This window comes from Sciurus carolinensis, chromosome 3 (assembly GCF_902686445.1).
Source record: "Sciurus carolinensis chromosome 3, mSciCar1.2, whole genome shotgun sequence".
Taxonomy (NCBI): domain Eukaryota; kingdom Metazoa; phylum Chordata; class Mammalia; order Rodentia; family Sciuridae; genus Sciurus; species Sciurus carolinensis.
In genome coordinates, this window is record NC_062215.1 from 36,028,031 (window position 1) to 36,052,044 (window position 24,014).

Consider the following 24,014-nt stretch of genomic DNA (forward strand, 5'->3'; position numbering starts at 1 on the left):
TTGCCTTGGAAGCACAAGGCCCTGGGTTCAATCCCCAGCACCGCAAAAAAAAAAAAAAAAAAAAAAAGCTTTAGATTTATGCGAGTTGATTTTATAGCCTGCTGTTTTGCTGAATTCATTGATGAGGTCTAGAAGTTTTCTGGAGGAGGTTTTTGGATCCTCTAAATATAGAATCATGTCATCAGCAAATAGTGACAGCTTAAGTTCCTCTTTTCCTATTCGTATCCCTTTAATTTCTTTAGTCTGCCTAATTGCTCTGGTTAGAGTTTCGAGGACAGTGTTGAACAGAAGTGGTGAAAGAGGACATCCCTGTCTTGTTCCCGTTTTTAAAGGGAATGGTTTCAGTTTTTCTCCATTAAGAATGATGTTGACCATGGGCTTAGCATAAATAGCCTTTACAATGTTCAGGTATGTTCCTACTATCCCTATTTTTTCTAGCGTTTTGAGCATGAAGGGGTGTTGTATTTTGTCGAATGCTTTTTCTGCATCAATTGAAATAACCATATGATTCTTATCCTTAAGTCTATTGACATGATGGATTACGTTTATTGATTTACGGATGTTAAACCATCCTTGCGTTCCAGGGATGAACCCCACTTGATTGTGGTGCACAGTTTTCTTAATATGTTTTTGGATACGGTTTGCCAGTATTTTGTTAAGGATCTTTGCATCTATATATTCATCAAGGATATTGGTCTAAAATTTTCTTTCCTTGATGTGTCTTTGCCTGGTTTGGGTATGAGGGTGATATTAGCTTCATAGAATGAGTTTGGTAGGGTACCCTCCTTTTCTGTTTCCTGGAATACTTTGAGAACTACTGGAATGAGTTCTTCTTTGAAGGTCTTATAGAACTCGGCTGAGATTCCGTCTGGTCCTGGGCTTTTCTTGGATGGTAGGTTTTTAATGGCTTCTTCTATTTCATTGCTTGATATTGATCTTTTTAAATTGTGTATGTCCTCCTGGTTCAGTTTGGGAGGAGCATATGTCTCTGGAAATTTGTCAATGTCTTCAGTCGTTTCTATTTTGTTGGAATACATATTTTCAAAGTAGCTTCTCATTATGTTCTGTATCTCGGTGGTGTCTGTCGTGATATTTCCTTTTTCATCACAAATTTTAGTAATTTGAGTGTTCTCTCTTCTCTTTGTTAGTGTGGCTAAGGGTTTGTATATTTTGTTTACTTTTTCAAAGAACCAACTTTTTGTGTTGTCAATTTTTTGAATTGTTTCTTTTTTTTCAATTTCATTGATTTTAGCTCTGATTTTAATTATTTCCTGTCTTCTACTACTTTTGCTGTTATTCCGTTCTTTTTTTTTTCAAGAATAATTGTTTTATTTTTTACATTTCATAATTTTTTTAAATTTATTTTTGTTGTAAACAAATGGGATACATGTTGTTTCTGTTTGTACATGGAGTAACAGCATATTTGCATAATCATACATTTACATAGGGTAAAGATGTTCGATTGATTCTATTATTTTTTCCTTCCACCCCTCTTTTCTATTCTTCTTTTTCTAGGGCTTTGAGCTATAATGTTAGGTCATTTAGTTGTTGACTTTTCATTCTTTTCTGGAATGCGCTCCTTGCAATGAATTTTCCTCTTAGTACCGCTTTCATAGTGTCCCAGAGATTTTGATATGTTGTATCATCGTTTTCATTGGCCTCTAAGAATTTTTTTTTATCTCCTCCCTGATGTTTTCTGTTATCCATGTTTCATTCAATAGCATATTATTTAGTCTCCAGGTATTGGAGTAATTTCTGATTTTTATTTTGTCATTGATTTCTACTCTCATTCCATTACGATCTGATAGAACACAAAGAAGTTATCTCTAGTTTTTGCATTTCCTAAGGGCTGCTTTGTGACATAACATGGTCTATTTTCGAGAAGGTTCCATGTGCTGCTGAGAAGAAAGTGAATCCGCTCCTTGATGGATGGAATATTCTATATATGTCTATTAAGCCTAGGTTATTGATTGTGTTATTGAGTTCTGTGGTTTCTTTGGTTGGTTTTTGTTTGGAAGATCTATCTAGTGGTGACAGCGGTGCATTAAAGTCACCCAGAATTATTGTGTTGTGGTCTATGTGATTCCTGAAATTGAGAAGGATTTGTTTGATGTACATGGATGCACCATTGTTTGGGGCATAAATATTTAGTATCGTTATGTCTTCCTGATTTATGGTTCCCTTAAGCAGTATGAAATGTCCTTCTTTATCCCTTCTGACTAACTTTGGCTTGAAGTCCCCTTTATCTGATATAAGGATGGAAACCCCCGCTTTTTTACTGAGTCCATGTGCGTGGCAGGTTTTTTCTCATCCTTTCACCATTCGTCTGTGGATGTCTTTTTCTATGAGATGAGTCTCTTGTAGGCAGTATATTGTTGGGTCTTTCTTTTTAATCCATTCTGCCAGTCTATGTCTTTTGATTGATGAGTTTAGGCCATTAATGTTCAGGGTTATTATTGAGATATGATTTGTATTCCCAGTCATTTGGGCTTATTTTTGGTTTTTTAACTAGGCTTGGTTTCTCCTTTGAGTGGATTTTTCTCTAAGGTAGTTCCTCCCTTTGCTGACCTACATTGTTGTTTTTTCATTTCTTCCTCATGGAATATTTTGTTGAGAACATTCTGTAGCGCAGGCTTTCTATTTGTAAATTCTTTTAACGTTTGTTTATCATGGAAGGATTTTATTTCATCTTCAAATCTGAAGGTTAGTTTTGCTGGGTATAGGATTCTTGGTTGGGAACCGTGTTCTTTCAGAGCTTGAAATACGTTGTTCCAGGCCCTTGTAGCTTTGAGAGTCTGGGTTGAGAAGTCGGCTGCTATCTGTATTGGTCTCCCCCTATATGTAATCTGATGCTTTTCTCGCACAGCCTTCAAAATCCTATCTTTATTTTGAATATTAGGCATTTTCATTATAATGTGCCTTGGTGTGGATCTGTTGTGATTTTGTGCATTTGGTGTTCTGTAAGCCTCTTGTAATTGATTTTCCATTTCATTCTTCAGGTTTGGGAAATTTTCTGATATTATTTCATTGAATAGGTTGTTCATTCCTTTGGTTTATATCTGTGTGCCTTCCTTAATCCCAATAATTCTTAAATTTGGTCTTTTCATGATGTCCCATAGTTCTTGAAGATTCTGTTCATGATTTCTTACCGTCTTCTCTGTTTGGGCAACTTTATTTTCAAGATTAAATATTTTGTCTTCATTGTCTGAGGTTCTGCCTTCCAAGTGGTCTAGTCTTTTGTTGATGCTTTACATTGAGTTTTTTATTTGGTTTATTGTTTCTTTCATTTCAAGGATTTCCGTTTGGTTTTTTTTGAGAATCTCTATCTCTTTGTTGAAATGCTCTTTTGCTTCCTGCAGTTGCTCTTTCAACTGCTTATTGGTATTATCATTCATTGTCTGCATTTGCTCTCTTATCCTATCCTTTGCTTCGCGAATCACCTTAATCATGTATAATCTGAAGTCCATTTCTGACATTTCTTCTACCATACTGTCATTGGATTCTATTACTATAGAATCCAGATTTGTTTGGATCATTTTCTTCCCTTGTTTTTTCATGTTGTTCATGTATCTTCCCCTCTAGCAGTGCAGATCTGGGGTATTGCAGATTTCCCCCTATAGGCTTATAGTGGCCCTATAGGTTTCCAAAACCCTTTCTTCGATGGGAGATCAATATTAGCAGTGCCCAATTCGGACAGTATGCAATCCTAGACCAAACAGCCCCTATGAGGACATTAACAAGATTGTCATAATAGACAGAATGAGTTCAAATATTATCTTCAGTAAAACAAACAGATTTGCAGTAAGGTCTGCAGTTTCAAATGGGGGACAAAGAGGATGCAGAGGGATGTAGAATGTGGCTGTTAATGGGATAAGAAAAGAATATACAGAAGTTCTAGATAATAGTAAGGGTGAGAGTGTAATCAAAAGAAATTGGATGTTAGCATGCAAAAAAGGGAGAAAGAGACTCAGAGGGAACAGGTAAACAAAAGGAAAAGAGAGCAAGAAAAGTAAAGAAAATAAATAGAAATTTTTTCAATAAGGAGAAAGAAGAAAATCTACAGTATAACAGTCATATAGTAATGAAACCTCCCAGTCTTCAGTAGCCTGACAATGAGCTTCAAGCCTCCAGCAGGTGTTTCAGGATGGAATTTGCCCCACCTAAAGATCGGAGCTATGGCTTCCAGGATTATTCAAGATGGCCGCTCTGGCTTCCAAATGTGTTGGCAAATGGGGAGCTGCAGCTCAGGGTGTGGATGTGGTCAACTGGAGGTCCTGGAGGCAGGGTGTGGTTGGTCAGGTAGGGGTCCTGGAGGTGGGGCATGTTTGGTGTGGTTGTGGGATCCTGGAGGCAGGGTGCAATCAGTTGGTCTCTCGTCCCAGTGATAGGGCGCAGTCAGTCGGTCTGGGGTTCCTGGCGGCAGGGAGCAGTCAGTCCATGTGAGGGCCCTGGAGGCAGGGAGTGATCAGTCAGGCCCAGGGATCCTGGAGACAGGGCTCAGTCAGTCTGGCCAGGGGTCCTATGGGGCCTGGCTGTTGTCTCAATATGGCGGCAGCCACGTGTAACCAAACCTGCAGGTACTGTGACAGTGAACTTCCAGGCAACAGCAGGCAGCTGGCGCTCCACTGGTGGTCAGCGATCAATTTGCTGACTGTTGTCAGACGATTGGGAGGTGATCCTCAGGCCGTGGGTGATGGATAGGTGTAAGGCAGGCGATGGACAGGCGAGAGGCAGGCAAATGACAGATGATAGGCGCCTGACAGTGAGCAGTCAGCACTCAAAAAGACATCGATTTGCTGGCAGACTGCAGGTGATCACAGCAGACAAATGGGGTAAACAGCAGGGGATCGATATGCAGCAAAAACTGCCTCACCAAGAAACAGATATCCTGTGCTTGAAACCAGAGTTACGGAGTGACAAGGAACGCAGCCTCCCTCTAGTGTGCCATCTTGGATCCCCCAGGTATCGGAAAAATTTTATAAATGATATATATGACATCTATATAGAAAACAATAAAATATTAATATATATTAAAGAACTAAAATCTTTGAAGTAAAACCTGATGTTCATGGATCAGAAGGCAGTATTTAAAAAAAAATAGTTCTGCCAGGTGCAGTGGCACACATCTATAATCCCAGCTGTGCATGTATGTATGCTTATGTATGTATGACTTAATAAACTGATTCTCACATGGTCATACATAGGGCCAAGAGTAGCCAAGACAGTTTTGTTTTGTTTTGTTTTGTTTCTTTGTATCAGAGGTTGAACCTAGAAGCACTTAACCATTGAACCACATCCCCTACCCATTTTATTTTTTTATTTTGAGACAGGATCTTGCTAAATTGTTGAGACTGGCTTTGAATTTGTGCTTCCCCTGCCTCAACTTCCAGAGCTGCTAGGATTACAGGCTTGCACCACTGTGCCTGGTAGGCACCACACTCTTAAAGAAAAGTTGAACAGCAGATACCAAGATTTGTTTTTTAAAGATGGTACTTAACAACAATGTGATGTTGCTATGAAAAAAAAATGAAGAGAACTCAAAAATAGGTTCAAAATGTTTGAACACTTGATTTATAACAAAGATAGCTTTGTAGTGCAGTGAGAGAAAGAGATTTTTCTTAGTAAATGGTGCTTGGGACAATTGGATGTCCATATGAAACTTCTTTTCCTATTTCTTGTCATAAATCTATGTGAAGGGCTGGGGTTGTGACTCAGTGGTAGAGTGCTTGCCTTGCATGTGTGAGGCACTGGGTTCGATCCTCAGCACCACCTAACATATATATAGGTGGACTATAGAACTAATTCTGAAAACAAAATAATAAAATGGCCCTTGGAAGATGATAAAGGTGAATATATTCATAATGCCGGTATAGGGAAAGACCATTTAAATTGGACACAGAAAATATTAATCATAAAGGAACAGATTGATAAATTGGACTTCATTAAAATGGAGACCATTAGTTCCATCAAAAGACATCATTAAGAGAGTGAAAAAGGGACCCTTGGAGAAGAAAGAAAAACGATCAGCCACCTTAGTAATCAGGAAAATATAAAACCACCGGAATAGCTAACCCACCAGAATAGCTAAAATTAAAACCTGTTGGTAAGGATAATGGAGCAACAGAAACAGTCATACCTCTGATGAGAATGTAAATTAATAAAGCTGCTTTGGAAAATAATTTTCTTGTTTAAGCTAGCCATTTCCACCCCTGGATATCTACCCAACAGGTATGTGCATCAGGAAATGTGTACAGAAATATTCATAGCAACATTATCAGCAATAATCCAAACTGAAAAGACAAAAATGAAAGTGTTAAATGTCTATTAGTGGTTGAAAGAATAAGGCAGTTGATCTATATTCATATAATAGGATATTATGCATCAATGAAAATAAATTTTAGTTTTATCACCATAATCTCATAATGTTAATAAAAAAATATAGACACAAAAGAAGGGAATTATATGATTCTTTTTAAAAAATAAAAACTTGAAAAACATACAAAGTGATATTTAGTATTTGTTTATTGAACAATCATTGAATCATAAACTCATTGTCAGCTCTAAATTTGCATCATTGGTTAGTCCTTATTATAAGTAGTTTCCTTCATGATCTAGCAAGTTACTTTTGGTAATGCCTAAAATTTATTATACTGTCTTTCTGTCATAAGTCAACTCCCTTTTTCCACTATTTTGGTGAAAGATAACACCATTCTTTCATGCTCAAGTCTAAAACCTGAGAGTATTTTTAGATTATTTTTTCCTTCTCTTCTAAAACTTCATATTCAATATATGACCATACCTTTTAATTTCTTCTTTTTAAAATACTACTTGATCCTGGCACAGTGCATTTGCCTGTAATCCCAGCCCCTCAGAGTGCTGAGGCAGGAGGATTGCAAATTCAAGGCCAGCCTGGGCAACTTAGCAAAACCCTGTCTCATAAAAAAATTGTTTAAAAGGGCTGAAAATGTAGGTAGTTCCATGGTAGGGTGCTTACCTAGCATGTGTGAGGCCCTGATTTCCATCCCCAGTACTACAAACAAAACAAAAGAAAGTAAAATAAAATTTGAATTTGTCATTTCTTCTTTGTTTCATGACTACCATTCATACCCTTTTGAAATCATAGTTGAATTGCTTTGAAAATAATTTTTTTCCTGTATTTTTCTGCAAGGTAGTAACAGAAGAGGAATAGTCAATATTGAGAAATAGGAGAGGGGTAAGACAGTATACTGACATAATAACTAAATGATGAGTCAGCTTCAAGAAAAAAGTAAATAAGTCTAAAAAGAATGAAAACTGGAAAAAGGCAGTGTAATCAAGTACAGAAATAGGGCAAAAACTTGGCAGAGTTCAAGCAAGTTGAGTTTTTTCAGAGGGGAGAAAAAATTGTGAGGAAAGAATAAGAAGAAAATTCCTGGTTCAGCAGAACTGGGTGTAGAAATTCTCCTGGGAAGAATTGAGTAGATGTGGGATAAGTTACCTATTAGAGGATGAAAATTGTATGGGGTTTTTCATTTTTTGGTGCTAGGAATTGAACCCAGGAGTTCTTTACCACTGAGCCACATCCCCCAGTCCTTTCTATTTTTTTATTTTTTGAAACAAAGTCTTGCTAAATTGCTGAAGCTGGTTTTGAATTTGCAATCCTCTTGCCTCAGCCTCCCAAATTGCTGTGATTACAGGCATGTACCACTGCACTAGGCTTTGTGGGTTTTCTTTTGAGACAGGATCTTGCTGAATTGCCCAGACTGGCCTCCTGCTTGTGATCCTCCTGTCTCAGCCTCCCAAATAGCTGTGATTATAGGAACACATGACTGTGGCTTCACTAAGTTTCTTATTTTAAAATATATTTGAACTGAACTGTCTAGGTTCCTTGGAGTCTTACAACAAAATTGATAGATGAAATCAGGTTTTAATGTTTTGTGTTTAGCAAAGCTTAAATGAATAATGTCAAAATAAAATGCTTATGAATCTGAAATTAAAAAGGTCTTGGGCTGGGGTTGTGGTTCAGTGGTAGAAGTCCTTGCCTGGCATGCATGAGACACTGGGTTCTATCTTCAGCACCACATAAAAATGAATAAATAAAATTATTTTTTAAAAAAGGTCTTTTTAGTTAGAAACTAGCTAATCATTCATGTCTTTATAAGTTATTGATTTAGCTTTTCTGACTATTTCATAAAGACCATTCTTTTAAAATAATTAAATGTCTGAGTACTCAGCAGCTTTTTGAATAATCTTGACCTCCCACCATCCATTCTGTTATTCTAAACTTCTGATTTATTAAGAAGTCATTTCCAGTCAAATTTTTATGGTAGGTATGCATATATGTGGGCTAATCATCCCTAATATGAAAATTTCCAGATTAAGGATGCTTCCCTGATAAAGTTTAATGCAAATATTTAAAAATCTACAAGAACTGGCATTCTGAAAGACTTCTGGTTCCAGGCATTTTTGGAAAGCATATTCATCCTATGTTAAGGAATGTTATCAGAACCTCTTTAACATAAAGCAGATTTTTAAAATTTTGACCTTTTTTATTATATATTTAAAAAACAAGAATGAAGTCACTTTGTTGCTTTTAGCAGGGTGAATCAGTTGTTATAAACTAACAACTGACTTTCAGAAATTCCAAGAATTGGGAATTGCTGCTTTAACAACCACTATCAACAGCTTATTCTTAGAAAATTACATTTTGAGGGACATTTTTATTTATTGGCAAGCTTTCTAGAGAAAGAATGAGTTTTAATTGTTCAAAGACCTTCAGCTATGAAGCTGTTGCCAGTTTTTACATAGGTTTAGTATGTGTTACAAATGTTTATCAGCGAAAACTGTAGATTGAAAATATTAAATACTGAACTCCAATTTTGATATGTAACTGAAATTGGCAATACCTCTACCTTTCAATAACTCCACCTTAAATACCAATGCATATTTTTTAAAGATGGTTCCATGAAAGAAGAGTGTGGTAGTAATTAAGTTGAAAATGGGTAGTAATGGATGGGTAGTAATGGCAAACTTGGAAGAATCAGAGGCCTTTGTTTTCACTTTCTTCTCTTATTTGTACACATAGATGAGAACAGAATTGTATTTCCTGTCATCTCAGAAGAATCGCCCCAGCCTCTTTGGAATGCCACTGATTGTTCCATGTACTGTGCACACCCGGAAGAAAGATCTATATGATGCAGTTTGGATTCAAGTATCTCGTTTAGCCAGTCCTCTTCCACCTCAGGAAGCTAGTAACCATGCTCAGGATTGGTAAGCTCAGGGGATTAGCCTAGACTTGTGGGTTCCAAACTCTAAAAGAATAATTTATGTGAATTCTTAGGGTACAAAGGACTTTTCCATGTCAAGTTAAGTCACTCTTGGAAGAACCATTCAGATAGCATTTAAGTAAACCTGATCTTTTGAGTAAAAGAAACTATGCAACTTCCTTTTGTCACATAGATATTCCAGTATCTAATAATTCTTTCATTTACCTGCTAATGCTTCAGGCAATATCCTTGTCTTCTGTTACTGCAAAAGTAGAGTATGAATTCACCAGGAAATATGTATTGTCTCAATTATCTTTGAAATTCAGAATGGGAGTAATATTGTATGTATCTATACATGAACTACGAAAAAGTTTCATGCCATAATATGTCATTTTTTAAAAATTTTTATTTTTTATTTATTTATTTTTTTAAGTTTATTTTTATTATAAACAAATGGGATACATGTTGTTTCTGTTTGCACATGGAGTAACAGCATACCATTTGCGTAATCATACATTCACATAGGGTAATGATGTTTGATTCATTCTGTTATTTTTTTCTCCCCCCCCACCCCTCCCACCCCTTTTTTCCCTCTATACAGTCCCTCCTTCCTCCATTCTTGCCCCCTTCCACCCCCCATTATGTGTCATCATCCGCTTATCAGCAAGATCATTCGTCCTCTGGTTTTTTGAGATTGGCTTATCTCACTTAGTATGATATTCTCCAATTTCATCCATTTGCCTGCAAATGCCATAATTTTATTATTCTTTATGGCTGAGTAATATTCCATTGTATATATATACCACAGTTCCTTTATCCATTCATCAATTGAAGGGCATCTAGGTTGGTTCCACAATCTGGCTATTGTAAATTGAGCAGCTGTGAACATTGATGTGGCTGTATCTCTATAGTATGCTGATTTTAAGTCCTTTGAGTATAGGCCGAGGAGTGGGATAGCTGGGTCAAATGGTAGGTCCATTCCAAGCTTTCTGAGGAATCTCTACACTCTTTTCCAGAGTGGCTGCACTAATTTGTAACCCCACCAACAATGTATGAGTGTACCATTTTCCCCACAGCCTCACCAACACCTATTGTTGCTTGTATTCTTGATAATCGCCATTCTAATGGGGGTGCATTTCTCTTATTACTAGAGATGTTGAACATTTTTTCATATGTCTCTTGATTGCTTGTAGATCTTCTTCTGTGAAGTGTCTGTTCATTTCCTTAGCCCATTTGTTGATTGGGTTATTTGTATTCTTGGTGTAGAGTTTTCTGAGTTCTTTATGTATTCTGGAAATTAGTGCTCTATCTGAAATATACGTGGCAAAGATTTTCTCCCACTCTGTACGTTCTCTCTTCGCATTGCTGATAGTTTCCTTTGCTGAGAGAAAGCTTTTTAGGTTGAATGTATCCCAGTTATTATTCTTGCTTTTATTTCTTGTGCTATGGGAGTCCTGTTAAGGAAGTCGGATCTTAAGCTGACATGTTGAAGATTTGGACCTACTTTTTCTTCTATAAGATGAAGGGTCTCTGGTCTGATTCTGAGGTCCTTGATCCATTGTGAGTTGATTTTTGTGCAGGGTGAGAGATAGGGGTTTAGTTTCATTCTGTTGCATATGGATTTCCAGTTTTCCCAGCACCATTGGTTGAAGAGGCTATCTTTTCTCCATTGCATATTTTGGCACCTTTGTCTAGTATTAGAAAATTGTATTTATATGGGTTTGTGTCCATGTCCTCTATTCTGTACCATTGATCTACCTGTCTATTTTGATGCCAATACTATGCCGTTTTTGTTGTTTTTGCTTTGTAGTATAGTTGAAGGTCCGGTATTTCGATACCCCCTGCTTCACATTTCCTGCTAAGGATTGCTTTAGCTATTCTGGGTTTCTTATTCTTCCAGGTGAATTTCACGATTGCGTGCTCTATTTCTGTAAAGTACATCATTGGGATTTTAATTGGAATTGCATTGAATCTGTATAGCACTTTTGGTAGTATGGCCATTTTGACAATATTAATTCTGCCTATCCAAGAACATGGGAGATCTTTCCATCTTCTAAGGTCTTCCTCAATTTCTTTCTTCAATGTTTTGTGGTTTTCGTTGTAGAGATCTTTTACCTCTTTGGTTAGATTGATTCCCAAGTATTTTATTTTTTTTTTTGAGGCTATTGCAAATGGAGTTGTTTTCCTCATTTCCCTTTCAGATGTTTCATCGCTTGTGTATAAAAATGCTTTAGAGGGCTGGGGATATAGCTCAGTTGATAGAGTGCTTGCCTTGGAAGCACAAGGCCCTGGGTTCAATCCCCAGCACCGCAAAAAAAAAAAAAAAAAAAAAAGCTTTAGATTTATGCGAGTTGATTTTATAGCCTGCTGTTTTGCTGAATTCATTGATGAGGTCTAGAAGTTTTCTGGAGGAGGTTTTTGGATCCTCTAAATATAGAATCATGTCATCAGCAAATAGTGACAGCTTAAGTTCCTCTTTTCCTATTCGTATCCCTTTAATTTCTTTAGTCTGCCTAATTGCTCTGGTTAGAGTTTCGAGGACAGTGTTGAACAGAAGTGGTGAAAGAGGACATCCCTGTCTTGTTCCCGTTTTTAAAGGGAATGGTTTCAGTTTTTCTCCATTAAGAATGATGTTGACCATGGGCTTAGCATAAATAGCCTTTACAATGTTCAGGTATGTTCCTACTATCCCTATTTTTTCTAGCGTTTTGAGCATGAAGGGGTGTTGTATTTTGTCGAATGCTTTTTCTGCATCAATTGAAATAACCATATGATTCTTATCCTTAAGTCTATTGACATGATGGATTACGTTTATTGATTTACGGATGTTAAACCATCCTTGCGTTCCAGGGATGAACCCCACTTGATTGTGGTGCACAGTTTTCTTAATATGTTTTTGGATACGGTTTGCCAGTATTTTGTTAAGGATCTTTGCATCTATATATTCATCAAGGATATTGGTCTAAAATTTTCTTTCCTTGATGTGTCTTTGCCTGGTTTGGGTATGAGGGTGATATTAGCTTCATAGAATGAGTTTGGTAGGGTACCCTCCTTTTCTGTTTCCTGGAATACTTTGAGAACTACTGGAATGAGTTCTTCTTTGAAGGTCTTATAGAACTCGGCTGAGATTCCGTCTGGTCCTGGGCTTTTCTTGGATGGTAGGTTTTTAATGGCTTCTTCTATTTCATTGCTTGATATTGATCTTTTTAAATTGTGTATGTCCTCCTGGTTCAGTTTGGGAGGAGCATATGTCTCTGGAAATTTGTCAATGTCTTCAGTCGTTTCTATTTTGTTGGAATACATATTTTCAAAGTAGCTTCTCATTATGTTCTGTATCTCGGTGGTGTCTGTCGTGATATTTCCTTTTTCATCACAAATTTTAGTAATTTGAGTGTTCTCTCTTCTCTTTGTTAGTGTGGCTAAGGGTTTGTATATTTTGTTTACTTTTTCAAAGAACCAACTTTTTGTGTTGTCAATTTTTTGAATTGTTTCTTTTTTTTCAATTTCATTGATTTTAGCTCTGATTTTAATTATTTCCTGTCTTCTACTACTTTTGCTGTTATTCCGTTCTTTTTTTTTTCAAGAATAATTGTTTTATTTTTTACATTTCATAATTTTTTTAAATTTATTTTTGTTGTAAACAAATGGGATACATGTTGTTTCTGTTTGTACATGGAGTAACAGCATATTTGCATAATCATACATTTACATAGGGTAAAGATGTTCGATTGATTCTATTATTTTTTCCTTCCACCCCTCTTTTCTATTCTTCTTTTTCTAGGGCTTTGAGCTATAATGTTAGGTCATTTAGTTGTTGACTTTTCATTCTTTTCTGGAATGCGCTCCTTGCAATGAATTTTCCTCTTAGTACCGCTTTCATAGTGTCCCAGAGATTTTGATATGTTGTATCATCGTTTTCATTGGCCTCTAAGAATTTTTTTTTATCTCCTCCCTGATGTTTTCTGTTATCCATGTTTCATTCAATAGCATATTATTTAGTCTCCAGGTATTGGAGTAATTTCTGATTTTTATTTTGTCATTGATTTCTACTCTCATTCCATTACGATCTGATAGAACACAAAGAAGTTATCTCTAGTTTTTGCATTTCCTAAGGGCTGCTTTGTGACATAACATGGTCTATTTTCGAGAAGGTTCCATGTGCTGCTGAGAAGAAAGTGAATCCGCTCCTTGATGGATGGAATATTCTATATATGTCTATTAAGCCTAGGTTATTGATTGTGTTATTGAGTTCTGTGGTTTCTTTGGTTGGTTTTTGTTTGGAAGATCTATCTAGTGGTGACAGCGGTGCATTAAAGTCACCCAGAATTATTGTGTTGTGGTCTATGTGATTCCTGAAATTGAGAAGGATTTGTTTGATGTACATGGATGCACCATTGTTTGGGGCATAAATATTTAGTATCGTTATGTCTTCCTGATTTATGGTTCCCTTAAGCAGTATGAAATGTCCTTCTTTATCCCTTCTGACTAACTTTGGCTTGAAGTCCCCTTTATCTGATATAAGGATGGAAACCCCCGCTTTTTTACTGAGTCCATGTGCGTGGCAGGTTTTTTCTCATCCTTTCACCATTCGTCTGTGGATGTCTTTTTCTATGAGATGAGTCTCTTGTAGGCAGTATATTGTTGGGTCTTTCTTTTTAATCCATTCTGCCAGTCTATGTCTTTTGATTGATGAGTTTAGGCCATTAATGTTCAGGGTTATTATTGAGATATGATTTGTATTCCCAGTCATTTGGGCTTATTTTTGGTTTTTTAACTAGGCTTGGTTTCTCCTTTGAGTGGATTTTTCTCTAAGGTAGTTCCTCCCTTTGCTGACCTACATTGTTGTTTTTTCATTTCTTCCTCATGGAATATTTTGTTGAGAACATTCTGTAGCGCAGGCTTTCTATTTGTAAATTCTTTTAACGTTTGTTTATCATGGAAGGATTTTATTTCATCTTCAAATCTGAAGGTTAGTTTTGCTGGGTATAGGATTCTTGGTTGGGAACCGTGTTCTTTCAGAGCTTGAAATACGTTGTTCCAGGCCCTTGTAGCTTTGAGAGTCTGGGTTGAGAAGTCGGCTGCTATCTGTATTGGTCTCCCCCTATATGTAATCTGATGCTTTTCTCGCACAGCCTTCAAAATCCTATCTTTATTTTGAATATTAGGCATTTTCATTATAATGTGCCTTGGTGTGGATCTGTTGTGATTTTGTGCATTTGGTGTTCTGTAAGCCTCTTGTAATTGATTTTCCATTTCATTCTTCAGGTTTGGGAAATTTTCTGATATTATTTCATTGAATAGGTTGTTCATTCCTTTGGTTTATATCTGTGTGCCTTCCTTAATCCCAATAATTCTTAAATTTGGTCTTTTCATGATGTCCCATAGTTCTTGAAGATTCTGTTCATGATTTCTTACCGTCTTCTCTGTTTGGGCAACTTTATTTTCAAGATTAAATATTTTGTCTTCATTGTCTGAGGTTCTGCCTTCCAAGTGGTCTAGTCTTTTGTTGATGCTTTACATTGAGTTTTTTATTTGGTTTATTGTTTCTTTCATTTCAAGGATTTCCGTTTGGTTTTTTTTGAGAATCTCTATCTCTTTGTTGAAATGCTCTTTTGCTTCCTGCAGTTGCTCTTTCAACTGCTTATTGGTATTATCATTCATTGTCTGCATTTGCTCTCTTATCCTATCCTTTGCTTCGCGAATCACCTTAATCATGTATAATCTGAAGTCCATTTCTGACATTTCTTCTACCATACTGTCATTGGATTCTATTACTATAGAATCCAGATTTGTTTGGATCATTTTCTTCCCTTGTTTTTTCATGTTGTTCATGTATCTTCCCCTCTAGCAGTGCAGATCTGGGGTATTGCAGATTTCCCCCTATAGGCTTATAGTGGCCCTATAGGTTTCCAAAACCCTTTCTTCGATGGGAGATCAATATTAGCAGTGCCCAATTCGGACAGTATGCAATCCTAGACCAAACAGCCCCTATGAGGACATTAACAAGATTGTCATAATAGACAGAATGAGTTCAAATATTATCTTCAGTAAAACAAACAGATTTGCAGTAAGGTCTGCAGTTTCAAATGGGGGACAAAGAGGATGCAGAGGGATGTAGAATGTGGCTGTTAATGGGATAAGAAAAGAATATACAGAAGTTCTAGATAATAGTAAGGGTGAGAGTGTAATCAAAAGAAATTGGATGTTAGCATGCAAAAAAGGGAGAAAGAGACTCAGAGGGAACAGGTAAACAAAAGGAAAAGAGAGCAAGAAAAGTAAAGAAAATAAATAGAAATTTTTTCAATAAGGAGAAAGAAGAAAATCTACAGTATAACAGTCATATAGTAATGAAACCTCCCAGTCTTCAGTAGCCTGACAATGAGCTTCAAGCCTCCAGCAGGCGTCTAAGTATGGGATTTGCCCCACCTAAAGATTGGAGCTATGGCTTCCAGGATTATCCAAGATGGCCGCTCTGGCTTCAAAATGTTTTGGCAAATGGGGAGCTGTAGCTCAGGGTGTGGCCGTGGTCATCAGGAGTTCCTGGAGGCAGGATGTGTTTGGTCAGGCAGGGGTCCTGGAGGTCGGGTGTGTTTGGTATGGTTGTGGGATCCTGGAGGCAGGGTGCAATCAGTTGGTCTCTGGTCCCAGTGATAGGACGCAGTCAGTTAGTCTGGGGGTCCTGGCGGCAGGGATCAGTCAGTCCATGTGAGGATCCCAGAGGCAGGGAGTGATTGGTAGGGCCAAGGGATCCTGGAGATGGGGCTCAGTCATTCCGGCCAGGGGGCCTGGGGGGCCTGGCTGTTGTCTAAAAGTGGCAGCAACCACGTGTAACCAAACCTGCAGGTACTGTGACAGTGAACTTCCAGGCAACAGCAGGCAGCTGGCGCTCCACTGGCGGTCGGCGATCAGTTTGCTGACTGTAGTTGGACGATGGGGAGGTGAACCTCGTGTCTTGGTTGATGGATAGGAGTAAGGCAGGCGATGGACAGGCGAGAGGCAGGCAAATGGCGGATGATAGGCACCTGACAGTGAGCAATCCTCACTCAAAAAACGGGTCGATATGCTGGCAGACTGCAGGTGATCACAGCAGACAAATGGGGTAAACAGCAGGGGATCGATAAGCAGCAAAAACTGCCTTACCAAGAAACAGATATCTTCTGCTTGAAACCAGAGTTACGGAGCGACAAGGAACGCAGCCTCCCTCTAGTCTGCCATCTTGGATCCCCCATACTATGTCATTTTAACATGGACTAATTTCATAAATCTAAGTAAGGATAATAAACATGTTCTGTTTTCTTTCTATTTCTCCTGCTCTCATTCTGTTGTATTAGTAAATGCATTGACTTTAAATCATTGGGATTGTGGTGCCTTATTTATATTTCATTTGAATTGCAGATCATTTTCTTGCTATCGTAATGTACATGAAAGTTCTGATTCTGTAATAACTGAATAAAAAATTTATCTTTGTTATGGTATAGTTAGGATCTTTTTATGATTAGATAAAACCTATGGTAATTCTTACAGGAAAACTACAAATAATAGATAAGCAATTTAGTTGATAAATGTTTAATATAAGTGGTATTTGGGTGAGATTAGATTTGAAGTAAGAGTCTGATGGAATTAAAGAACTTCTAGTTAAGGCCTTTTCTCGGGACTTGCTAATGAATTGGATGTAGACCGTGAGTTAAAAAGGAGTCCACGGTAGGTTTTTAGCCTGAGAAATTGTTTTTGAATGGTACTCCCATTTTTGAAAAAGAGGAAAATTGAAGAAGGAGCAGATCTTGTTGTGAAAGGACAGAAATCAAGTTAAATTCAAGTTTTCCAGCTGGGAAATTCACTTGAATGTCTTTTGCTGGACATATATAGGTGTCACCAAACAAATAGTTGGAATTTAAATCCCTGAGACAAGACTATTTAAGAGAGCAAGAGTTAAACAATCAGATGCCTAAGATCTAACTTCCTGATGCATTCCAACATTTAGAAGTTGAAAAGAGAAAGGAGAAGTAGCGGCCAGTAATGGGGCGGAGGGTGGGGGGGACCAGAAATGAGCAGTTAACCAAAAGTTAAGTGAAGAAAGTATTTCAAGGAAGCCATGATCAGTTGTTTCAAATCAGAGAGGTTGAGTAAGAAAAGGACTAAAAACCGCTACCACATTTCATAAAATGTCAGTCTTTGGTGACCTTTGTGAAAGCTGTTTTAGTGGAGTACTATAGATGAATGAATGGAGGTTGGATGGCTTGAAGAGAATGATCTTAATGGCCATTTTAAAGACAAGAAGAGTTTATCTTCTGGAAATACACACTGAAATCTTCATAGATAAAATTATAAAATCCCTCTGATTTCCATCAAATAAATCTAGCACGTCACAATAACCAAAAGGTAAAAACTATCCTAGTGTTTATCAGCAGATGAATGGATAAGCAATAGCAGTATATATACAATGGAATATTATTTGGCATCAATATAAATGAAGCACTGACACATTTTGCAACATAGAGTTCAAAAACATTATGCTAAGTAAAATAAGCCAGACACTAAAGGACAAACATTGTATGATTTTACTTTTATAAAGTATCTATAATGAGCAAATTCATGGAGACAGAAAATAGATTAGATATCATGGTTAGAAAGTGGGGGTGTTGGTCAGCTTCTCATTACTGTAACAAATACCTGAGATAACCAGGTTAAAAAGAGGAAAGATTTATTTTGGCTCTTTTTTTTTTCCTTGTGGTGCAGGGGATTGAACCCAGGGCCTTGTGCTTGCAAAGCAAGCACTCTACCAACTGAGCTATATCCTCAGCCCTGGCTCACAGTTTTAAGAGATTTTAATCCTTGGTCAGTTGGCCTCATTGCTTTTGAACCCTTGGTGAGGCAGTACCTCATGGCAGTATACAGTTGAACAAGGTGCTCACCTTATAGTAGACAGGAAGAAGCCAGGCTTCTGATATCCCTTCAAATGCAATACCTAATACTCTCGGTGACCTAACTTCTTTCTCTAAATCCCACCTAAAGAGTCCACTGCCTCCCAATACTACCATGGGTTCAAGACCAAACCTTGAACACATAGACCTTTGGGGGACAGTCAAGATCCAAACTAACAGAGGGGAAGTTGTTTTTACTCAATGGATGCATGGTTCCCTTTAAGAGTGTTTCTTGCTCATTTTGGCCCATCTTTCATTCAATTCTCACTTACTGTTGATTTTATTTGGACAGGATACTAGACAGTAAGGACTGTGAATATCATTCATTGGACAAGTTATGCAGAAAGATGGGGAATTCCCATGCCAGACACATAATTCTCTTTTGCCCTTACAGGGAGTCTTTATCATGGTTTAATTAACCTCTAGCAGCCATGTGATAACCACTATCAATTGCCAAATGAGCTGAAAAGTATACTGCTTTGAGATTATATTCCTTGCTTAGATTCTTTTTTTTTCTCCCAGCTTTATGGACTATAATTAAAAATAGAAACTAGGGGACAAGGGAGTGTCTTTGTTTTTCAGGGGTTTTTTGGTGCTAGGGAATAAACCCAGAATCTCACACTTGCTAGACATGTGCTCTACCACTGAGCAACACCCTCAACCCAGAAACTATTTAAGATGTACAAATTGATGTTATGGTATATATTTAAATTGTTGTTTGTTGTAGAGGCAAAGTTCAGTACATTTTTAAAATATTTGGACAACTTATAAAGCTAACTCGACAAAATTGGTGGTGGTTAAAAGAAACTATGTATGTGTAGCTTATGTCTTTGAGTAGTTAAGGTGGAGAAAAGGGGATACCTACCTAACCTGTACCATAAATAAGGAATCCAATAAAGAAGACAATCTTTTAATATAAATATATAGTCTTTTATGTTATGTCAGTGTTCTTAGCATAGAAAGATCTAGTGTTAATTTAATATGAATTAAATCCTCTGGTAAAATTAGGGCTGAAGGATATTTGGTATTTGATTTAATGATTGAATTATCTTGTAAGACTTTTATGTGCCACATAAACTCTCTTAGATACATCTGGCAATCCATGCCTTCTATAAGCAGAGATGTGGCCTAGTGTGGCTGGTACATGGCTAAAGCTGATAAGCAACATTGAACCACCAACATGAGCGTAATGCTATGCAGGATGCCCCTTCCTAGGATCACTTTAAGGGAAGATGAAAAGGAGTTGCGTCTCAAACCAGAAATGCTTCTTAGGTTTATGTTCTCTTCTGTTTCAGTGATGACAGTATGGGCTATCAATATCCATTCACTCTACGAGTTGTGCAGAAAGATGGGAACTCCTGTGCTTGGTGCCCATGGTATAGGTAAAGTGATCTTCTACAAAAGAAAATTTTTTGTAGAATTGCAGCTTCAGATTATTGTACTTTTTTCATAAGATTTCCAGTTTTGAGAAGTAATAGCAAATAAGCAGCTTGAAATAAACTTAGAATTTGTTTCTTCATCTCTTCCTTGTGAGATTGACAGCTAAATTTTGCTTTTGAATCTTAGCTGGTTTTATAAGCCCTATAGTACACCCTAAGTTCATAGCTTATGATTAATATTCATTATTCTAAACTTTTTGTTTTTTAACTTAGTCTTACTATGTTGCCCAGGCTGATCTTGAACTCTGGCATCAAGTGATCCTCCCACCTCAGTGCCCCAAGTACTGACACTGCAGACACACACCACCATGCCTGCCTATTTTTACCCTAAACTTTCTGCTTTTTAATTATAAATCAGTTAGGTCAGGCAAGGTGGCACATGCCTGTAATCTCAGTGACTTGAGGCTGAGGCAGAAGAATTAGAAGTTTATCCTTGGCAATTTAGTGAGACTCCAACTCGAAATTTAAAAAATCAAAGGACTGGGAATGTAGCTCAGTAGTAAAGTGCCCTGGGTTTAATCCCCAGGACCTCAAAATAAAAACAAGCAAAACACATACATACACATAACAATAAATGTAAATCACTTTGGAAGTTCTGAGCCAGTAGAACATCATATATTTTGGGTGTTTAGAAAGAGATATGGAGATTGATTGGTCATTGCTGTTATAGTAGGGAAAGTGCCTGATAATACTGAAGTCAACTTTTAAAGAACTGTAATAGACTAAAATAGCCTTTGGAACCTTTGTCATGTACTCTTCCCACCAACTTTAAAAATTGCATATTTTTGCTGGGTGCAGTGGCCCATGCCTGTAATCCCAGTGGCTTGGGAGTCTGAGGCAGGAGGATTGCAATTTTGAGGCCAGGCTCAGCAACTTAGCAAGACCATGTCTCTAAATAAAAATAAAAAGGGCAGGGGATATGGCTCAGTTGTTAAGTATCCCTGGGTTTAATCCTTGGTACAAACAAAACAAAACAAAATTTTTACCTAATGTCATTTTATAAACAAAGAGATAGGCATTGTTACACCAAATAAGTTATCCTCAGAGCATTAAATAACTGAATTTAGAATTTCTTTCTATTGTTCTATCTCAAATAGCCAGTTCCCATGTTTATTTGTCACTATGCTCACAGCTTCCTGTGTGTTAACAGTTGTTTCTCCAGTATAAAATCAAGGATTTGAGAATTGGTAAATGATGCCTGAACTAATTACTATATTTATGTAAATATTACAGTATTTATCCAAGTCTGGAGTTAGAATCCCATGACAAATTGTGAAGCCAAGAGGAAAGTAAGAAGGAAGAATATTTTTGATTAAGAAAATTTAAATTCCTTTGTAATTATTTCTTCCTTTCTGGGTCTTTTTCCCCTTTTTTAGATTTTGCAGAGGCTGTAAAATTGATTGTGGGGAAGATAGAGCTTTCATTGGAAATGCATATATTGCTGTAGATTGGGATCCCACAGCACTTCATCTCCGCTATCAAACGTCACAGGAAAGAGTAAGTGTGCAGGGATGCCATCAGCTGTGGTTTTTACTTAGGAAATTTTCTTTCAGTTTGAATATCGTGACAATTTGAAACAACCAGAAACAGTCATCAGCATTCAACCAGTTGACACTTCACCATAATTGCTTATACTTTTTGTTTTTCAGCTTCTGAAATCATTGGTATTGGGGTGTTAAATTTCAGAAGTATTAATAACAAGTAAATCTTGGAACAAAACTCAGTGTATTTAAGAAGTTATATTCTCTAGCCCTGACATACCAATAACTATCCCTTTGACCATTTGTTAAATATCCCTAAAGCTATAGCATTTGATAAGCAAAATTATTTTAGTTCACATGTATTCCAAAATTATAGGAGCTACCTTTAATGGGCATAGTGATCAGAAAAAATTAGAAAAAGGATTGAAATGTTTTAAGACTGGATACTTAAAGAGTACATATCTTAGTGGCTGTTGATCACACTTTACATTCCTCGACCATTGTTAGCTCAGTGGTAGAGTGCTTGCCTAGCATGCATGAGTCCCAGGGTTCAATCCCAGCAAGAGAATTAAAGGAGCTTTTTAAGTCATGAAGAATTGTAGCAGGTTTTACATTTATATAGCACTTTGAATTTGGAAATTTAATTAGAAAAGCATTCCTTTTAGAAATTGACTTTTCTATCTTTTTATGCTTTTGAGGATTGAAGAAATTGCAGACCTAGTTCCCTATATGGAGCCCTAAGTATGTTCCCACACACCACGAAGCTCCTGGGAGCTCTTTTCTTGCCAAATGAAAAATCAGTGGGTGAAAAACTAAAGAAAAGCTGAAGAGAAGTTGATGTTCAAACCATACTCACTGTGGCAATGTAATTCAGTAACTTCAGCATGCTTCTTTGAAGAGGGAAAATTTTAGCAGTTGACATCAACACAAAATCTGATAGAACATTATTCCGATAAGACATTTCTATCAAAGATTTTTTTAAAAAATTGTTTGGTCTGTAAATCTCTTCCTCTTTATAACAATCCCATTGAGAAATCTAAAAAGCTCTGGAGGGCATCCTGCTTCTAGGAAGAAGGGCCTACATCACTTATTTAATCTCACCCCACTTTCATTTTCAGTGATATACTTGGAATACCATGGAAATAGCTGTTGAGATAGACTGCATTACTAGGGAGTTGGGAACACATGACTAATCTAGACTTTCCTTACATGTGGTTTCTGTATGTGCTTTAGAGAGTCACATAGACACAGGAAATACAGTGGTTCAAAATTGAGTTTATTGCAAATATGCTTTGTATTTTTTTTTTTTTTTTTTTTTTGGTGCTGGGGATTGAACCCAGGGCCTTGTGCATGCAAGGCAAGCACTCTACCGACTGAGCTACCTCCCCAGCCTGCTTTGTATTTTTTATTCCAACTATTTTTCTCCTAGGAATTTATTGGTAGGAAATAGAATACTCTATCATATAACATTTTTTAAAACACCAAAAAATTAGAAACAATTTTATGTCAGTCTCACATTAGAGGAGTGGTTAAAGAGAGCATAGTAGATTCAAGTATAAAAAATTGCATATACTGGGAAAAAAATTCCTTCAATTCTTTAAAAAAAATACTGTTTAGGAAAAATAATAACATCTGCCAGTATTTTGACAGTAGTTCCCTTTGCATTAAGAATATAAAAGGTTTCCCTTTTTACATTTTGAAGAGTATGTCTATAAGTAATTTAAATTATTTGAACTAGTAGAAAAACTAAGCATAGAGGAGTACAGGGAATCTTTAGGGAAAATTTATTGATAAATATATATTATCAGTACAAATACGTTTTTAATTAACCTTTCATCCTCCTAGTCCCCCACCTAGCTCCATTGCCTGTGTTCCACAGAAAATATAGTCAATAAAAATCAACGTTCTTCACTAGCATACTATAATTTGTGGTTGGCCATAAAGCATCTCTGGTAGAGAGAGTTGAGATAATATTTAACTGGCTATGAGAAAAGAGACACTACTGTATTTGGTACACCTCTTTTTCTACTTATGCCAGCAACCATGATACAGCATGTTTCCTTTGAAGCATGTCAGTTTTCCCCTTAAGTGACCAACACAAAAGATACTGAGGATTATAGTCTTATTACTACAGAATTTGTGTTCAGAAAAGAAATTAGTAACCCAAGGTCAAGCCCAATTCCCTTTTTAAAAACAATTTTCCTCCAAGTTCCTCTTTGTAAATGAGTTCTTTAGACCAGATGGTGATGCAATGTTAAAAACCATGATTGTATAATCAACTCCAACCTTGATAGTTTGTTGGGGCATTTGACAGCCTCATGATTCCCATCCTCTCCAAAAAGAAAAGATCTCACCTGAAAACTTGTTCTAAAACAGAATAACCTAAATTGTGCCAGTTTCTAATGCAAGCAACCCAGTGTTCCTGTCATGAGTTTCAGTAATGAAAACTTGTGAGAAATTGCCTCAGGCAAAGATAACCAGTTCACCTGTGGGAGGAACGGCAATAAATGGAATGATGGACATAGTGTGACCTTTACCAGAAAGAGAAGCAGTCATTGTTGAACTTGTAGTCCAGTCCCTGCCTTGAGAGAAAAATATCTCTGTGTGAAGTCTCATGCAGCCTTCATAGTCGTGTGCCTCTCCCACCTTCTCATACATAATAGATAAACAGAGGGTCTCAGCTCCATGGTTCTGGAATTGCTCGTCAAGTGGTAGTCAGGAATGGAAGAGGGAAAAAGAATCTTTTACTGTTCCATTCTAAGTTTTTTTCTATTTTTCCACCTCCCTATCCCACCTCACCACAACATACCTACCCCTTTTTATTCTCTCCTTTCTTAGCTCCTTCTTGCTCCAAAGCCTAGCAAACTGGTTAACAGGACCACTTAGTTTGGGCAGGTATTGGGGGCCTTTTCACAAGAGCAACTTAAA

At 37.0% G+C, this 24,014-nt stretch overlaps 1 protein-coding gene across 3 annotated transcripts in view; it reads left to right on the forward strand.

The window, feature by feature from the left end:
- Usp32 (ubiquitin specific peptidase 32) overlaps positions 1-24,014 on the forward strand; it is a 192,882-nt gene that overhangs the window by 158,858 nt on the left and 10,010 nt on the right. For all 3 annotated transcript variants that reach the window (XM_047544723.1, XM_047544720.1, XM_047544722.1), the window contains 3 exons: positions 9,065-9,249; positions 19,462-19,548; positions 20,982-21,102. In XM_047544723.1, the coding sequence (XP_047400679.1) occupies positions 9,065-9,249; positions 19,462-19,548; positions 20,982-21,102 (393 nt within the window). The remainder of the gene's footprint in view (positions 1-9,064; positions 9,250-19,461; positions 19,549-20,981; positions 21,103-24,014) is intronic.